General features: G+C 34.8%; 1 protein-coding gene across 2 annotated transcripts in view; it reads right to left on the bottom strand.

Moving 5' to 3' along the window:
- The window catches only part of LOC121429958 (X-linked interleukin-1 receptor accessory protein-like 2), a 38,760-nt gene that overhangs the window by 16,080 nt on the left and 2,511 nt on the right, over window positions 1-20,169 (bottom strand). Inside the window, exons 2-5 of one of the 2 annotated variants that reach the window (XM_041627226.1) lie at window positions 9,048-9,101; window positions 7,994-8,157; window positions 7,247-7,326; window positions 2,032-2,233 (exon numbers count right to left, since the gene is read on the bottom strand). In XM_041627226.1, the coding sequence (XP_041483160.1) occupies window positions 2,032-2,233; window positions 7,247-7,326; window positions 7,994-8,144 (433 nt within the window). In that variant the 5' untranslated portion in view covers window positions 8,145-8,157; window positions 9,048-9,101. Of the gene's footprint in view, window positions 1-2,031; window positions 2,234-7,246; window positions 7,327-7,993; window positions 8,158-9,047; window positions 9,236-20,169 lie in introns of those variants that run through there. The other variant, XM_041627225.1, reaches the window with a different exon arrangement.

Genomic DNA, 20,169 nt, shown 5'->3' on the forward strand with positions numbered 1-20,169 from the left:
GTGTAAATGATGTGCCTCCATTAAAATGAAATAAATTGCAGCAATAAATAACTAATGCACTTAATCAGCTGTCAATCCAATTGTTTTAGTTTTTGGTAGAAAAATGTTGAATTAACCTAATTTCTTATGATAAAATACGAAAGAACAAGTGGGGACATGACATCATCAGCCCACCTAATGAATATTCATAAAGACATGCCTAGAACTGTTTCACCGGAATAATGCAAATATCTAAAATTCAATGACTTTGTTATTTGTTATCCGATTTTTGCTGAAACTTCCAGCATTTTGCTCTGTGAATTTTACTCTATTTATTGAGACATCAATATTTTCAGCCTGGATCATCCCTTATTCAGGTTTGTTCTCCCCCCCCCCCTCTCTCTCTCTCTCTCTCTTTCTGACCCTTTCTCTCTACATATATTTCTGTGTGTGTATCTTTCTCTTCCACTTATCTTTGCCCTCTCAGTCTCTTCCTCTCTCACTCCCCTTTCAGTACTCTATTCCTTCTCTCTCCCCTCTATTCTTAGTCATGTCTTTGTTTTCTTTTGCGCTTTTAGTATCGTCCCTTATCTCTGTCATCTTTTTATCATTTCTCGCTATTACTCACCATCTTATTATTATTTCCAATATTCTATTTTAACTTATTGTATTTACACCTGCGAATGAGTCCCATTTTTCAAATGTTTCATATATTATCTTAGGGGATCCATGCTCTACAAGCAATGCTTTTCAGTGGATCCCCTCATTTCTAAACCCCTCAAAAAAGTTTTGCAACTCAGTTTTGGGGGATATTTTTCTGGTTAATGAAGTATAAAAGATGAAACTAGTATCATTGGAAAGCTGAATTATTCTTCTTTACAATGACATGCCATTTGCTGTGATTATGTAATCATGGAATATGCAATCACCCTGAACATCGAGAAAAGTCAGAAGTGAAATGTTGCAAAATGCATTGATTTCCAACAAGAGTCTCCATTTCTATAGAATTTCCACCATGCAGGTGACAGTGAATGCACTCGGTCCATCCTCGAAACAATTGGAAATTCGCTATTGCAAACGACGCATTTTGCAACATTTCATGTCTAACATTGCTGTGTATTATCATGTCTGTGTATTTCATAACACTAGCATTACAAATGACACATGATTGTAAAGAAGAATAATCATGCTTTCTAAAGATATCACTTTTACACATGATGATGGCACATTAAGAAATTTATTAGCACTCAAACTTGCAGTTTGAGTTGCAGAACTCAAACATGACATGGCAACAAATTTTGCAACATTTCATTTTTTACATTGCTGCATATTTATCATGTCTGTGTATTTCATGATAACACTAGCATTACAAATGACACATGATCGTAAAGAAGAATAATCATACTTTCCAATGATACCACTTTTACATATGATGATGGCACACTAAGAAATTCATTAGCACTCAAACTTGAGTTGCGGAACTTTTTTTGAGGGGTTTATATCAGATTTTGTCAAAACTATTTTACAAATGTTTTGGAACTCATAATTGATTTGTAATCATTTTATCGTATTTCATTTGTATTTGTTTAGATTTATGATGTATGTTTGATTTGTATTTGCTTATAATGTTGATACTGGAAATGTAAAAATAAGCTTAAAGTGATTGGTTAACATTGGTTTGACTTTTAAAATATCTGAGCTAGAAGGTCACACTTGTCACCTGTGTCTGTGATTTGTTACAAAAATGAAGCCCAGAAAAAATTGCGTTCGAAAATAATTATTTAGTGCTTCAAAAATTGAAATATAAAAAGACCGGAAACACCATCTTAATTTCATCCCATACACTTATGTGTACTATTTAGGCGTCTATAAGACGCCTATTTACAAAATCTGGGTTTGCCTTGTAGTTTTAGCTTTTCATTCTCAATAATGGTTGTTTTCAGGGTTTATTAGTTCTAATACATGCACTTGTACACATGTTTCATCTTGGTTTGAGATTTTTTTAAATCGGCTGCTCACAAAGTTAAACAATACTTTTAAACTTGAACTCACCTTCATCTATGTCAACTCTCAAATGATACGATTGCGGCAGGGCGTCTCCTTCACACCCCTCCACTCCTTGACAGGTATATATTCCAGCATCTTCCAAGGTAAGGGATTTGAAAATCAGAGCTCGGCAGTTACACTCAACATCACAGAAGATATCTCCACCGTCTTCCAATGGCAGTGGTTCCCCATCCTTCAGCCACGCAACCTTTTTTTTGTTGACGGAAAAAAACAATGGGACTCGATTTATCACCTTAACGTCACAATCAAAACGGAGGATAAATACTCTTGTATTAGTATCTGCAATCATTTGTGCTTGATCTATGCAGTATTTCAATTTGTGAGTTTGACAAATGGATACTTTCAACATAAGTAGTTAAATAGAAATGTATATTTTTAACCCAAATTTTTGACTTGATACAATTATGTAATGTTTTAACTAATTTTGATTTGTCATGTGCAATGTTTTACTCTGGTACGGTATAAGCAATGATCAGACCTGCCAACCTCTGAGAATGAAAAATTGTATTCTGTGATAAAAAAGCCACATTTCCCCCCCCCCCAAAAAAAAAAAAGAACTGTATTTTATAATAAAATGTGCACTGCTATACAGATAGCAGGCCTGCCAACATAAAAAAATACAAAGAGTAACCAATAGCGGCATGCATGCTCATTGCGGTGCTCAAGCATCAATTGATTCCAGAGTAATGGAGACCTGTCAACCTTCTTAAACAAAAAAAAAGTATTCATAAAAGGGGAAAAAAAGTATTTTTTGACAAAATACAAAATAAAGAGTATTTTTAAAAATTTGTCTCAACATAACAATCACCAGCCTGTTCTCTGATAAAATGCGCACTTCTCCTGCAGATGAGAAAAAACGCAAACATTGAAACATATGTATATCTCACCCTGGTTTTCACAAAATGATTGAAAAAAACCCCAACAAGTTACCTTAAAGTGATTGTTTAATATTGGTTTGACTTTTAAAAAATCTGAGCTAGAAGGTCACACTTGTCACCTGTGTCTGTGATATGTTGCAAAAATGAAGCCCAGAAAAAACTGCGTTTTAATATAGTTATTTAGTGCTTCAAAAATTGAAATATAAAGTGACCGGAAACAACATCTTAATTTCATCCCATACACTTATGTGTACTATTTAGGTGTCTATAAGACGCCTATTTACAAAATCGGTGTTTGCCTTGTAGTTTTAGCTTTTCATTCTCAATAATGGTTGTTTTCAGGGTTTATTAGTTCTAATACATGCACTTGTACACATGTTTCATCTTGGTTTGAGAATGTTTTAAATCGGCTGCTCACAAAGTTAAACAATACCTTTAAATTACATTCATCCAATTACCATATTAGTGTAAGTTTAACGAAATAGAGACATATAGAGATGATTTTTCTCAATAAATTATGATTTTATACAATTTTTTTCTATACCGTTGTATTTTGGTTGCAAAAACGTACTAAATACACCAAGAACGTACTGTATTGGTTGTGGCAGGTTTGAATGATGCTCTAGTGTGAGTTGATTTCTGCGATGTGACTTTGACTTTGACTGAAAGAAGGTTGACTACAGTAGAGTATTCACTCTATATCTAAAAGTGACCACACACCTTATATTAGTATTCTTTTAATTAATTCTAACCTCAAATAAAATGATATATTCCATTCACATTTTCAGAAAATGAGCAAAATGCGATTTGTTCCAAAATTGGATCATGAACAGTCGTAAGGTGTGAGGTGGCCTTCAGAGAGTATAACACAATCAACAATAAATTCTACTGGGAGAGATTTATAATTCCACATGGGAATATTTAAGCAAACCTATTGTATGGGGGTGGTGGGGTGTCCGCCCACAACTTGTGTACATAAATCCATGTTTAAAGCCAAATTAGACCAATCACCCAAATGACTGAGAAAATGAAATTAAGAACTAGAATTTAATTCGTCATGCGGACGAATTAGGTGGTCTGTCATGATTTGTCATTCAGTGTCGGCTAATGTATGAAATGAATCATTTAGATATGATTGATAATCTTGATCGTAGACATCCAAAGAATAAATTTTGACCATTGCCAAATGTGATTATTAATGTGGTGATGACAATCGTCAGACATACATATTCAAACAGATATATAGAAGATAGATCATGATGATATATATATAGATGGATGGCGCGATGGATGGATCAAGTGATGGATAGAGAGATAAATGATAGGTGGTTATATTAATAAAACATAGATAGACAGACATATAGATAGATAGACAGATAGATAGGTAGGTAAAGAGACAGATAGATTGATATAGAAAGATAGACATATTCAAATAGATATATATCAGAGAAATAGATAGATAGATAGCCAGACAGACAAACATATAGAACGATAGATAGACAGGCAGATAGATGGATGGATATATAGAAAGATAGATAAATATACATATCTAAACAGATAGGTATATTATATTAGACAGAGAGATAGATAGACAGATACATATACAAAGTATACAGGTATATAGACGTATTGACATATATATGGATAGATAGATAGAGTGAGAGAGAGAGACATATTCAAACAGGTAGATATATATTAAATAGAGAGATAGACATTTATGTCATGTAGGTAGATAGATAGACAGACAGATGGATAGATAGATAGAAATATAGATAGATTTATAACAGATAGCGGATGGACGGATATGATTAGATAGATATATTACGAAAAAAAAGTAATTATAACCTGTTTTATTTTGCAATATTTAAGCTATTAATTATTAGAATTGTTATAACTGATCGTGCGCAAGATAGTAAAAAAAAAAAAAAAAATCATGTTCACCCGCGGACTCGAACCCCTGCCCGCATGATTGAATGAGATGCAAGTCTGACACCTAACCGATTGAGCTAGCATATTTCCTATAGACTTTACACAAATTTGAGAATTACAAATCCAATTTTGCAAACGATAAACGGGCACGATCTCGGCATCTGATCGAAAAATGAAGGCACAGGTGTGAAAGCTAAGAATCTCAGCTCCAGCATACTAAACGCTCAGGGAAAACTGACAAGAAAAAATGGAGATATGGCTCACGAAATAGAGGAATGTCGAATCTAGTTTTGAGAAAAAGTCATGTCCCATAGAGATTACACGCAAAATACATGTAATATGAAAAAAGTAATTATAATCTGTTTTATCTTGCTAAATTTAAACTTTTATACCTTTTAATTATCATAAAGGATCATGTAAGAAGTGGCAAAAAGAAAAAAAAATGAAAAAAAAATCATCTTGTTCACCCCAGGACTCGAACCCGCGCCCTTTAGAAAGCAGTCAAAGCCACGATATTCCCCATAGAGAATACACGTAAGCAATTTTGAGAATTACAAGTCCAATTTTGCAAGTGAAATACGGGCATGATCCCGGCATCTGATCAAAAAATGAAATGCACACTTCCGAAAGCTCAGAATCTCAGCTACAACATACTAAAAGCTCAGGGAAAACCGACACGAAACAATGGAGATATGGCTCACGAAATAGAGGAATGTCGAATCTAGTTTTGAGAAAAAGTCATGTCCCATAGAGATTACACGCAAAACACATGTGATATGAAAAAAAGCAATTATAATCTGTTTTATCTTGCTAAATTTAAACATTTATACCTTTTAATTATCATAAAGGATCATGTAAGAAGTGGTAAAAAGAAAAAAAAAACTGAAAAAAAAAATCATCTTGTTCACCCCAGGACTCGAACCCGCGCCCTTTAGAAAGCAGTCAAAGCCACGATATTCCCCATAGAGAATACACGTAAGCAATTTTGAGAATTACAAGTCCAATTATGCAAGTGAAATACGGGCATGATCCCGGCATCTGATCAAAAAATGAAGGGCACACTTGCGAAAGCTCAGAATCTCAGCTACAACATACTAAAAGCTCAGGGAAAACCGACACGAAACAATGGAGATATGGCTCACGAAATAGAGGAATGTCGAATCTAGTTTTGAGAAAAAGTCATGTCCCATAGAGATTACACGCAAAATGAGGAAAAATGACATGCCTCTTTTCATCGCTGTTTTACGCAATGATGCGTTTCTCAAAACGAAAATCCATGAATACTGAATAGAAAGAATACATTCTAAACTACAACATATCGAAATCTGGGCGAAAAATGATCTATATTCGAGAAGTTACAACCAAATTTGCATAAATTTGATGACGTCATTTTTGAAAAAATGAAATTTTTAGTTTAGGCGCCATTTTGATGACGTCACGATATAATTTAGGGACAATGGTGACATGAAATCAGATCTACAACTCATACTCTATCGATATATGAAAAAAAAATTGGGGGTCAATGGACTATTTAAAGAGCTACAGTGAATTTTCAATAGGCATGTTTTTGCCCATATATGGCCTATAGTGAGAGCTCGCGCGCACACGTGCTGCAAACTTTAACGGGTGTTAATTTCGTTATTAATGGTCGTAGAAGGTTGATCAAGGTATCAAATTGTTCAGAATTTTATTATCAATGAAATGATGTAAAAAAAACGGTGTTTTTGCACTGTGTTAAGGTGTTACGCGAGGAAATTTTTGAAATGCTTAAAATGACCTGAAACGTACTCTCGTTTGGTAAAGAAGTGATTTTGAGCATTTTGAAATTTTGACGCGCGCGCATGCGCGCGCACATGACCTCCAGGTGACCTTTGATGACATGATCTGATGACCCTTGACCTGAAATTAATGTGATGTAAATATTGTTAATTTTTGATAATAAATAATGGAGATATGATTGATAATGTGATTTTACAAAATGGCGCCTAGATGACGTCATCATGACCTGATGACCTTGAAAAGCTTATTTTGACGTGTCCATGACAGATCCTATAGATGACATGAAATTCAATGAAATTGACCATGTCCATTTTGAGATAACTTGGCGACAAGAAAATCCGTAAAAATAAAGAAATAAAGAAAGAAATAAAAAGAAAATTCTGACGAAATTAAGAGGTGATCTGTCAATGACAGACCACCTAATTATATCATCACTGGAGACCTTCAAATCTAAGCTAAATTCTCATCTTTTCTAACAGTATTAGTTATTGGCACTTTGACACTCATCCAAACTTTCTCATTCTTTCTTTTCTTGTGCATCTCGGAATAGAATATTTCTAGATAGATGGCGCTATATAAATGTCCATAATTATTATTATTATTAATAATCCGACCTTACACTCCTCCTTCACTTGACAAATGATGTCTTTGGAATCACCAACGTCTCCAATCTCTAACGAGCTGGAATTCGTCTCTGAAATGAAAACAAACATGAATTCGAGTTTAATATAGACTTTGAAAAAATGCATTAATGACCTTTCATTCCATATCAATACAGGTTTCAAAGTTATATCACATATTAGCTAGTAATATCATGTAGCATTAGTGAGTGGGTGACATCACCAGTCCCCTAATTAGTATACCGACTAGGATTTCACATTAACTGTTTAGTGGAATTAAATGTCATAACTTTCTTATTTTACATCTGGACAAAAACTATAAAATAATCAACCTTTTTGTACATCCGACCCCATTTTCCTCAAGTTTTACTTCACTTCATAAACTGACCGATACGTGGTCATTTGCGAGCATTACAGACTGTCAAAAGAACCAGAAATCAGAGACAGAAAATTTCATGATGGTCCCACATATATGGGGTCGGACGTACATATTTTATAGAACTACCCATCTGATCTTAACGAAATTTTTATTGTTATGCTTGTGTTATCAACTCTTTGTTAGGGTGGACTCTTATTATTGAATACAGGCCCGTAACACAAAACTTAACCAAGATCGCAAAACATTTTTTTCTACGATTGATTGCATTGACTACAATGTACAATCGATCGTGAAAATCAAGCGTACCATTAATCGCGAACCTTTGTGTTACGGGGCCCAGGTCTGCAATAATGAATTCTTACTTCTTTCAGGGCACTGTGATGAGTTGCGCACCAAACAGAGCATTAGAAGTAGACCTAGAGCCTTACGGGACCAGGAGTAGGTCCAGGATCTGGTCAAAAAGTAGGCCCAGGAGAGGACCCCTCTGCTACATGTCATCTTGGTTTTATGCATTCACACATGCTTTCTAGGATAAAGTGATCAACAAAGAAAACAACTGTAAGACACTGTTCTCACTACCATCCTAAAACTGTAATGAGAACAGTCGAAGCAGTCTTGGAAACGATCTTCCAAACTGGTTCAGAAAACCACCTCGCGATGTTGTTTTGAAGATTGCTTTGTCTCAATAAACTGGTTTTAGCGTAAATTAAAAGAAACCGCAGAGAAAATCTCTCATTACCACGGAAAAAAGAACAGTGACTTTCAATATTGTGTCATTTTGCAACTTTTGAATATTGACCTTGCCCCACATTTCAAGGCACTGCACCTCCATGTGAACCATAATCATATCATGTAGGGTATCAGTTTAAAGGGAATTAAATGATCTATTCATTGGTATCAATCACGCATTAATATTATGGTTGTTCCACCTTATATGTTTGTCATTTTGCCTCCGAAGAAGATTCTGCTAGGATCGAAAGCTTAGGCCCCTTTTGACTCTTACTTACTCCATTGGCTCTTTTTTTTTAGATAAGCAGTTTACAGCAGCTTCTTTTTGCCACGCATTAATATTCACTAAAACCGGAGGAATTATCGATCAAAGTCGGATTTCCAAACTTTAATAGGAGTTTATATACATGTACAAAAGTGATGGGAAATCTGTTTACATGTGACATCACACATCTTTATCACACATCTTTATCGCATTGCCAATGGGAGGATCTACATTGCAATAATGTTCTGAATTTCAAATGGTCATAACTGTATTTTTATCCAATACTGCTCAAATTTTTTGTTGATCTGTTCTTTGGTTTTTCTGTTTTCACACAAGCTATATTGTTCCAAAGGTTTCATTTTCCTTTAATGAAGGATAATAAATGCTATTGAAATAAATAAAACATTTTCTCAGTACTGTACCTGCCTGCTTGCTGCCACTAAAAGCAGTCAGTCATCAATTGGTCCAATATAAATCTGTTATTAACAAAATAAAACAAAAAACAAACAAATGAGTGAAATTTCCAAATGTTAAATCATCCAAGCGACAATATCATTGTGTGCATAGAGCATGCTTTCGTCCACAAACAAACACAAAGTAACTGATAACACCTAGTTTGCAGTACAAACCCTTGGCTTCACTTGAGTATTTATAGTGGTCTCAATATGAAGACTTTAGTCCCTGTCAGCGACTTGTTCACTCAGCTAATTGTATTTTTGCTAGTCTTCTGTCAAGATCAACTTCTTGATCAAAGTTTCAATCGGGGTCTGAGCCTGCAGACTAGATAACTGCATTCACTTCATAACAGCAAATGTTTACCGTAGGCATCAGTGTGATTTAAGTCAAAGCTCCTGCAGTCTTTCCTGTGTACATTAATGATATTGAGGATTGATAATGTGTAAGACACAGACTCTGATATGAATGACCTTGTCAGATAGCTAGCGTTCCAATGATATAAACACGCCTTACTGGTATTATCATATTCGTGTGTCTAAACTAAGCCCCTTTCACAATTGGTGGTGCAGCTACTTTTAACCGTTGCGATTGTGTGCATTATATATGGTGACCAAATGATCGCAAACGATCACACAAGCAAATGTGAAAGCCCCTTAAAATCCCTTTGGAATAAAGATCCTGGTTATTGCTACATGCACATGCAAGGGCCATTCAACACTTAAGGATCTCCTTCCCAATTACCTGCAATATGATATGTGTCAATTTAAATTACTGGAGATCCTTTTTAATATACTGTATTTTTTAAGTTATTGTTTTGTGGGTTTTATATGCATTTTATGAAATTCATTATTTCTTGCTCTAAATCCCCCCACCAATACATCCTGGTAATTCAAACTTCACAAGAACAGAAGAGGAATAACTTTTGGCTTCATTCGCCCCCTCCCCCAGACATTCTAGGATATGCCCATAATACATAGGTCTACATTATAGAGCTATTAGTGTTGATGACATATTTAAACGGGGAATGAAACATTCGGAACAAGTAGGCTTATGTCGAAACAGAAAAATCAAAGAATAAGAACAAAGAAAGTTTGAGAGATCAGACAAATAATGAGAAAGTTATGAGCATTGAATATTGCAATAACTATTGCTATGGATGCTAAGGATGTGTGATGTCACATGTGAAGAACTTTCCATTTGATGGACTATTAAATACACCCAAAATGTCTTCTTTTTAAAAAAAATTGCTTTTTCCTATGGTGATACAAACTCTTTATCCATGATGTATTCTTCAATTATCTGAATAACATGTCCTCCTATAGAAAGAACACATGATTGATCTACTGATCGATGTGATAAAAGAGGCAGTTTAACTAAAATATTTACTAAGAAATGGGGAGAGTTGTTCACAAGTGACATCACACATCTTTATCGCATTGCCAACGTAAGGATCTCCATAGCATTAGTGATCACAATATTCAAATGCTCATAACTTTCTAATTATTTGTCCGATTTTTCTCAAACTTTTTTTGATCAATCTGTTTCTTTGTTTTTTCAGTTTTCACACAAGCTATCTCGTTCCAAATGTTTCTTTCGTCTTTAAGTACAGACTTCTGTTTTCTCTCAGGTTTTATTCCTGATTCTCCTATAATTATGCAATGATTTTAATTTAAATCATGTTTCAGCACAAAATATGTTTGTTTTAACAGCAACGTTGGTCCATTGTATAATCATGACCAAATACGCAATCATTGACTATTAAACAAAAAGATACATTTCAATTCTTCTACATGTAAGATCAATGGTTCATCGCGAATCCCTGGAACAAACTTCATAGTCGTACACTGCCCCACTGCAGAAAAAGCCGCAAAATGCTTCCACAAAAAAAACCTGTGGTATTAAAAGTTTGACCTATGGCGTCAATCTACCCAATACGCTGTGCAAAAAGAAATATTAGACTCGCAAGTTGCAATCAGAACTGCATGAACACAGGCTAGTCTCCTTGTCAGAAACAACATTTAAAAATGTGACAAATTTTGCTCTAAAAATTGCATAAATGTAGAATTTTAGAACAGTATCCTCATTTTCATATTTATTTTTGCTCTAAAATTCCCCAATGAAAAAGATCCTGGAACTTTACAAGAAGAGCTCTGCTAGATCATTTTCAGCCACCTACTAATTATCTGCAAATAAACGGATGACAGACAGTTCAAAACAGTCACTATGATCTTGCACACGATGATGGTGTACTTATGTACCTTTGTTGCTGTGTAAATATCCTGGACCGTTGATTCAAGTTAAGTGCTCTGAACTTCTGGGGGGTGTTTAGTTACACAAAGAAAAATCAAGCTGACATAAGATCCAATGTGCACATGCTGTTATGTGCAGCACAGTGCACCCACTTAGCATGATCAAACCATGGAGCTATTACAGCTCTATGATCAAACCAGTGCAATGATATGTGAGCACCTGGAAATTTATTTGACAATCCTATTTATAGAAAATCTTAAAAACATTAATTTACACTACATGTATGTCATACACTATATGGTTGCAAATGAAATAACTGGCTTTTAGGCTACAGTCACAACCCCCCAAAATTGTTAAGGGGTGAATTTTCAGAATATGGAAATTACGTGTTTAGGGTGCTTTTCCAGACCCCATGGTCGCGCATGGTATCCACTCGTGAATGGAAGTGGCCCCCCCCCCCCGGGCCTGGTCGGTGACCAGGTGGCAAGTTTTAAGCCAATTCGGCACCATGTGGTGGCCAAGTGACTCTCATTTTTTAGAGCATCACTCGGTCGCTGCTAAAGATTTAGCACGGAGTTAAAATCTGGCGGTGTCTGCTCAACGCCCTGAATGTGCCCAGTGCCGAGTGGTCGCTGTCCGGATGCCGACATAATCGAGAGGTCATCGTCAAACGATTTAGGAAAAAAAGTGAACTTGTTGGATCGAGCGGTCACTGGCCGGTCCCCAGCTGCTCAGAGATCAGTCGATGATCTCACGGCAAATTCAAGATCGCCCCGGGAAATCGGTGGGTCATTAGTGGGCCGATCACTGCTCGGACGCCAAACAGAAAAGTTCCCCAGAAATGGCCTTGAGTAATGTAATCGAAAGAGCACTGCTTGGCCATCGATAAGCCTTTACAGTCCGCCTAACTTTAAATAAAAAACGTTCGGCAATGCCGTATTTCCAGAGGCGCCCGAGCAGGCTACTAATTGGTTGGTCACCACTCTGAGCAAAGACTACAGCCAAAAGTTCGGATTGTAAAAATAAATATGACAAAACCTATTAACAAAAACTTCCTGTACATTTAAAGTTGGCATATGATACTTCAGGATTGCCAGTAACATAAGTATCCAGAAATTAATCAGCAAGCATTTCATATGAATGAGGTACTTTCACACCGGTCAGATCAAAGAAAATACCCGACATTTTGCCAGTGTCAAAGCAAATAGATCCTTAACATCCCTGAAAGAAGTTACCCACGAGTTTTCAAATTTCAGATGATATTTGCATATCATTCTCTAAGTTAAAATGGATTTATGTGTGAAAACCAATTACTAGCACCGGATAATTTTACTTTTCAAATATTATTAGCAGTTTTGACCAGTAGGAAATAATTCCGAAATATCTCATCAATTTTCTGTATAGTCTGAATTCAACTACTTTAAAATGACAAAGTGGTCTTGAAATCCACAATGTTAGTGATTATTGAAATTCCAAACTGGTTTGGAAAATTACTTCTTTATACACTGTTCTCACTACCATCCTAAAACTAGTTTACTGCAAACTAGACATGTCTGTAATACAAAGGGTTACGATTGATCAGATCCATCTCAAATATAAGAAAATCCATCAATGTCAAAAAATTATCTTCAGGAAATTTGCTCAATGTCCTTTGAAAACAAAGAGAAGCATACTGAATTGTCCAGAGAACAGTGAATGTATGAATATACGTCATTTCTAGAAAATATTTTGAATATGTATTTTTGATGTTGATGTTGCTGGCCTCTGATTGATCAGATTAATTGCAACTGTTTGTAAGACAGGCCCAGAGGGCCCGATGCAGAAAGAGTTGCGTTTAAACGCAAGCAAAAAATCTATCGCAAGTCCCAAATGCGCGCTGTTGATTGGTTGAAAATCAAGTTGCGATTGATTTTTAGAGTTGCAATCAATCGCAACTTGATTTTCAACCAATCAACAGTGCGCATTTGGGACTTGCGTTTGATTTTTTGGCTTGCGTTTAAACGCAAATTATTCTGCAATGGGCCCCTGGGCCTGTCTTACAGATCTTTTAATTGACATTGACGTTGCCTGCTTTCCATTGTTGTGGTTGATTGGATCAATTGCAAATGTCTGTAAGATGGGCCCTGATGTAGATGGTTTATGGTTCAGGCAAGTGTGAATACCTCCTTGTTAATTGAACTGGTGTAAATGCACCTTGAGTAGTAAAACCAGGCAGCCAAGTACACTCTATCATAAGGGTACTTCAGACAACTACAGCATTCTAATGAATTTAAAGGACAAATACAGTTTTGATGGGCTTTGAATATTGATTCTTAGTTTCTCATCATTCGGCAAATTATGGTTCTAAATCTAATGACCCAAAATGCCAAATATAGGGCTGATTCATAAATTGTGTCAACAAATTTGCAAATTTTCTTTCACTGCGCCTTGGGCACTCTGCCAAGTGGATTTGGCGCATTACAAATTACATATTATTATAATAGGTAAAGGACAAGTCTACCCCAACAAAAGGGAAAAATCCAATGAGCCTAACACTGAAAATTTCATCAAAATTGGATGTAAAATAATGATACGACATTTTACATTTTCGCTTAATTTCTCAAAACGATTATATGCACATCTTGGTGTGTATGCAAATGAGGAGACTGATGTCATCCACTCACTATTTCTTTTGTATTGTAAAAAATCCTACCCCTTTTCTCTTTATTTCACCGTATTTTCAAGCCTAAAATCTTATTTTTCTTTAAAATTTTGAAAAATACACCAAAAATGATAATTCTCACAAATTACAAAAATCCTAATATTTCTAGAGGAAGGAGTGTATTTAGTGTCACTCTCCCATTAAACATTCTACCAAACAAAATCCTACTAATTGGCAGCTATGTTATATGCATATTTTCACCGAAGTCAGAAATTGTTAGCATTTATCAATTATGTATTATTGTTTAAAGGACAAGTCCACCCCAACAAAAACTTGATTTGAATAAAAAGAGAAAAATTAAACAAGCATAACACTGAAAATTTCATCAAAATCGGATGTAAAATAAGAAAGTTATGGCATTTCAAAGTTTCGCTTATTTTCAACAAAATAGTTATATGAACGAGCCAGTTACATCCAAATGAGAGAGTTGATGACATCACTCACTCACTATTTCTTTTGTATTTTATTATATGAAATATGAAATATTTTTATTTTCTCGTCATTTATCATGTGAAATGAAGTTTCATTCCTCCCTGAACACATGGAATTCCATTATTTTAACATTTTGTGCTTCAGGCAATGAGGTCCTAATCATCAAATTCGTAAAAAATTGGAAAATTGTATAATTCAAACAATAAAAACAAAAGAAATTTGTGAGTGATGTCATTGACTCTCTCATTTGGATGTAACTGGCTCGTTCATATAAATATTTTGTTGAAAATAAGCAAAACTTTAAAATGTCCTAACTTTCTTATTTTACATCCGATTTTGATGAAATTTTCAGCATTGTGCTCGTCTGATTTTTCTCTATTGAATCAAATCAACATTTTTCTGAGGTGGACTTGACCTTTAATACCCCTTTCATAAACCCCATTAAAATGAATTAGGCGGCTAATAGCAGCATAATTTGGTCGTAAAATTGGAGGAGGACAAGAGTTATCCGCATTACTCTGATGCTGCTATTATCCGCATAATAGCAGCATCAGGACAAGATTTTGAGTTTATGAACGCATTTCCAAATTATGCGGATAATTGCCATGGTGCGGTCACAAGGTCACCCTTTTCCAAAACAACCGCATCGGAGGGGGCGTGTCCAGTTGTCATGGCGATTATCCGCCTTTTTCAAGACGGGCGCTCGTAAAAATAATGCGGCTTATTTTCGGAGTTTATGAACGCAATTTTTATTGAATTATCCGCATTACTCTTAGGCGGCTAATTGGAGGATAGGTTTATGAAAAGGGTATAAGAATGATATGCACTTCTTGCATATACATGTATGGGACTATTTCCTTTAATATCCACTTCTACACTCACAACGCAAAGATGGACTGAAGCACGATAATGATTTACGATCATTATTGTGAAGTAATATGAACATTTGATGGATACAGTAATATGTATTAATATATATAGAAAGGAAAATAGAAACTAATTCAGAGCTTCACAGCCAACATTATTAATATTGACTACATCTATGATGTCCAATTCATGGATGGAATTACAAATTCCAGAAAAATCTCTCAACTCAACTAAACCACAAATCAAAATCGACTTCTTCAGAATGCGCGAGATTATAAATAAGAAGTGCTAAAAAGTGTTGAACAAATCTGAGATTGCCGGAAGAGCTCCCATACTTACATGTATGTACCAAGGAAAGCTAAAATAGATTGACAAAAGCTGAAAATCGAAACCAAAAATAGCTGAAATCAGCCAATAAGCAGGTCTCTCGTGCCTCTGCTTCTTGATTTTGCATGCAGTTGTCTGGCATAGATCTGTAATTGTTTTAAAATAAGACCATCTCCTGGAATCAGCATGCCTGCCAGATGGGTTCAGGGAATTCCCCTTACTCCAACAGCTGCTGAAATCGGTTTCCAAAGAAATATATAAATATCCTGGAGTAAATAAAGCAAAACTGATTCCAACATAGAAACCATAGTCAATGAAAGAGGCAAGTAAAACATCTATCATCTATGTACAGAATACATGTACATGTATGAGTTGGGGTGTGGGGGGGGGGGGTTAGAATGAAATATTATATTAATCAAGAAAATAAGAGTTGAAAAATTGATCCAAAAATCTAATAATAAATGAATGCATAGATCTCTGAACTTTATAAGCCATACCATTCTGCATCATACGGGACATCTTTGACAATATTCACATCTTCAACAAAATAAAGGAATATTTTCTTGATTGATGGCAGATGGTTAACCTCTAGTTGTGCCAGAAGGAAAACAAGAACCAAGACTTTAATACTTGACTCAATTACATATATCCCTTATAATTGAAATGAAAAATAGAACTGTATCAAATAAGACGAAAACAAAAAATAACAATAAAATAAGAGAAAAAACAGAAAAAAATCATAAGGATGGAATCACCCATATCTTGTTAGGTTGCGATGTATTCTATTTCAAACACAAACATGTCCTGGTACTATCAATTATTGCTTACAACATTCCAGTTTTACATGATGATAAAGCACTTATAACATAATTTATAGTTATGTTTCCTTGGCAACTGTCCAGACTAATAAATCAAGCAAATGTGGGAAAAAGTACAGTACACTGCACAAAAATCCATAAATCTAATTTTTTCTGGTTTTTATAAAAAGGAAGGCTTGTACTACTAGAGAAAGCACTGTAATTATTTGTTGGATGATGAAATGAGAAAGTTCTAAAATAACATAATCAATTACATATTTTTGTTTATTTGAGCAAATTAGATTCAGAAATAGCTAAAATACATTTTTAAATGAGAAATTTTTTCTCTCTTGACAATTGTCTATTTGTATTCAAGTACATATACCAACACAATATCAAGAATTCCATTTACACACAAGAGTAGAAGCAATGTGTCATTTTATGCTGAGTTTGTCGGCATGAAAGAATCACCAAGTCCACCGTTATATTAATTATTAATATTATATCAAATCAATTTGTCAGAATTCATGGAAAGTTGCAGATTCATACACATATTTTTATGCATTCAGAGCAGTATGATTCTAATTTCAGCAGGATCTTTTTTTTTGCCATTACATGTACAACTATCATTCTATCCCTATTGTTTTAATGTACACGCATGGTAGAGTACAACAGACTGGTATTTTGCCCCTTAAAAATTACCTACTGAGGCAGGGAGGTATACATAGGGGAGACCGAGGTTAGTTGGAACATGGGGTAAGTTGAAACATTGTACTTTTCTTAAATGCCTGTAAAATAAATTTATGCAATACTGCCCTCAATTTATTGCAATAATGATTCAACACTGTTGTATTATTAATAGCAATAAATTGAGGGCAGTATTGCATAAATTTATTTTACAGGCTTTAAAGAAAATTACAATGTTTCAACTTACCCCATGTTCCAACTAACCCCGGTCTCCCCTACACCTTTACTGGGGGTGTGAATCATGTTCAACGATGTTTAAACATGTATTTCATGGAATACTGGGAAAAAAAACCATAATCAACTGACTTTCAGTTTTATCAAAATACAGTTACATTAAATTATAACAGGAATCCAGTATCCCTTTCATGGGGTTCATGTTTACCCAAGATAGTCTAGATTGATTGTGGATTAGAATTAGGTGGCTCAGAAATCAAAATTATGTTTTTTTAGTAAAAAAATATTTATAGAATATCGACTGGCCTTGAGGGGAACATCAAATACATTGCCCATAAAAGAATCATATTGTCCTGAGTCTTTAGAAGAGGACAATATGGTTCTCTTAAAGGGCAATATACTTGATGTTCCCCCAAAGAGCCAGTCAATATTTTTATTATCATCCAAATCAGATATCTAGAGCAAAAATCATAAAACAGAGATGTTTATTTTAAGAATAGAGGTCTATTTTGTCATGTTTTATGTTTATATCAGGGTCTAGGCTCTGCACTTTACACAGATCTTGTCTTTATTATGAGGTACATTCTTATTGCACAGATAATCATCAAGCGTATCTCTTTTTATACGAATCCTAAAATGCCCGGATGTGAGACCACCAGGGAAATAATTTAGAAATATTTTGCGTCGTCTCTGCACGTAAAGTCAATACACGCAGAGAGACCAAGCAAAATATAAATACCGGTAATATACCTGTCCCTTCCCGATATCAAGAAAATCTAGGCAATTAAGGTTAGTTTGTAAATGACCAGCTCAGATGTCTGATACCGGTAACATTCCATATTTTTAAAAATCTGCTGCATCTGATCCACATCCATATATCCATGAAGGGGGTACAAAATAGGCACATCGATATTACAAACATGATATGCAATTAAATGAGAGGGAAGAGAACGCCAAGTTACAAAGAAATCCGAAATGACAAGGATTTTGCAAATTATGAGTTCCATTTTCATTTGATAATCGATCAACAAACAAATTTCAAACAATGGAAGTTCAAACGGAAAATCTGAAGTCATGTGGTGCAGAGAGTGCATCCTTGTGATACTTGAGCACATCCTATTGCATGCACGTAACCTCAAAATAATGGCCTGGGTTTCATGAGAAAGAAATTACCGGTAAATGATTTAACAAACAAGCCACAAGTTCACAGGCCATGATGGTTAACCCTGCCATCAACATGTAAAATTCCCATGTGTAAGGCAGCTAGTTGAGAGCAGTTTCTCTTTAAAGGGGAATCCAGCCTTGGCCATAAAATGTTGTGTTGGGAAGGAGAAAAATAAATTAAACAGAATGGTGAAAGTTTGAAAGAAATTGGACAAGCAATAAGAAAGTTATAGCTGCTTTAAAATTGAGATCACTAATACTATGTAGATTTCAAATTGGCAACTGGGTAAGTAAATTATGACAAGGGGCAAGGACAACTTTCCCATAGGCCATGTACTTTATTATCAGGAATTTGTGGTTTTCTCCTAAGTACCCATTCCCCTGGGGCAGTAATCTAAATATAACCCATGTAGTATATTGTTTTATGTCCTCATGAAAGAAAAATATAATTTTGAATAAAACTTTTGGGAAAAATGACATTTTAGCCATAATATGTATTGGAGTACATGGAAGAGTAGTCCTTGCCTTACATCACTATGACATCCAATATGCGGCCAATTTGAAATCTCCATGGGTATAGTGATTACCACTATTTAACACTTTTAAAAATTCATATCTTTCTTTTTGTTTGTCCAATATTGTTCAAACTTTCACCTATCAACTTGTCTGATTTTTCTTTTCCTTATAAAAACAAGTTTTTATTTGGGTTGGATTCCCCTTTGTTTGATACCGGGTACTTCTTTAGTTTGTGTCTGCTCACATGATTTTTCAAAATATTGGCTGGGATTTTGATAGACCATTTTGAAAGGTTTACACTTTGCTAGGTCTGCAATCAGCAGGGTGCTACATAAGCACTTGTCCCATTGCCCAGGGCAAGTAAAGTCGGGCAAGTGTTTTGAAGTAAAGACCAAAACTACTAGCCCAAATTGGGCAAGTAAAATTCTTCCAGTAGAATGACCAAAATTAGGGTCGATTAGCGGCTGCCGGGCCCACGATGCATTCCATGTCTTATTTTGAACAATAAAATATGGATGGATTTTTTTTCTCCATATCTCCACCATCATCTCTTTTAGTATTATTATGATTCAATAGCACATGGGCTAGACAATTTGATTTACTATCAACTAGTAGGAAACATTGAAAATTTATATGAAAAAAGCAAAAATAATAATATACACTGTATATTTTCTAAACCAAAGCATCCCACTTTTAAATTCTATGTTATTCTACAGTTATTAAAAAGGGATCTCCAACCCCAATTTTTTAAATGAATTGTGAGAAATTTCTTTAAATTATCAGAAGAGGATCTATTAAATACAATTTATCACAATTAGGAAGTCATATGTTTACATTGGCAAATATACAGTATGTGATCTATGCAGCCTGTTACAGGAAATGTTTGCTTTTATAAGCTCATGCAATGCTACTGGAGAATACAATCTTGCGTAGCAACACCAATACTATCAATTACTCATACCTCTAGCACAGCAACAACAAAAACAGATAATATGCATAAACGTGTGTATACATACAAATAGTTTCAAATTAATTTGGCGAAGATACTGTTTATCAAATAAAAATTTTTATGTTTCAAGTTTATTAAACTTGTATCTCATTTTCTATTGGATA

Source organism: Lytechinus variegatus, chromosome 16, assembly GCF_018143015.1.
Source record: "Lytechinus variegatus isolate NC3 chromosome 16, Lvar_3.0, whole genome shotgun sequence".
Lineage (NCBI taxonomy): Eukaryota > Metazoa > Echinodermata > Echinoidea > Temnopleuroida > Toxopneustidae > Lytechinus > Lytechinus variegatus.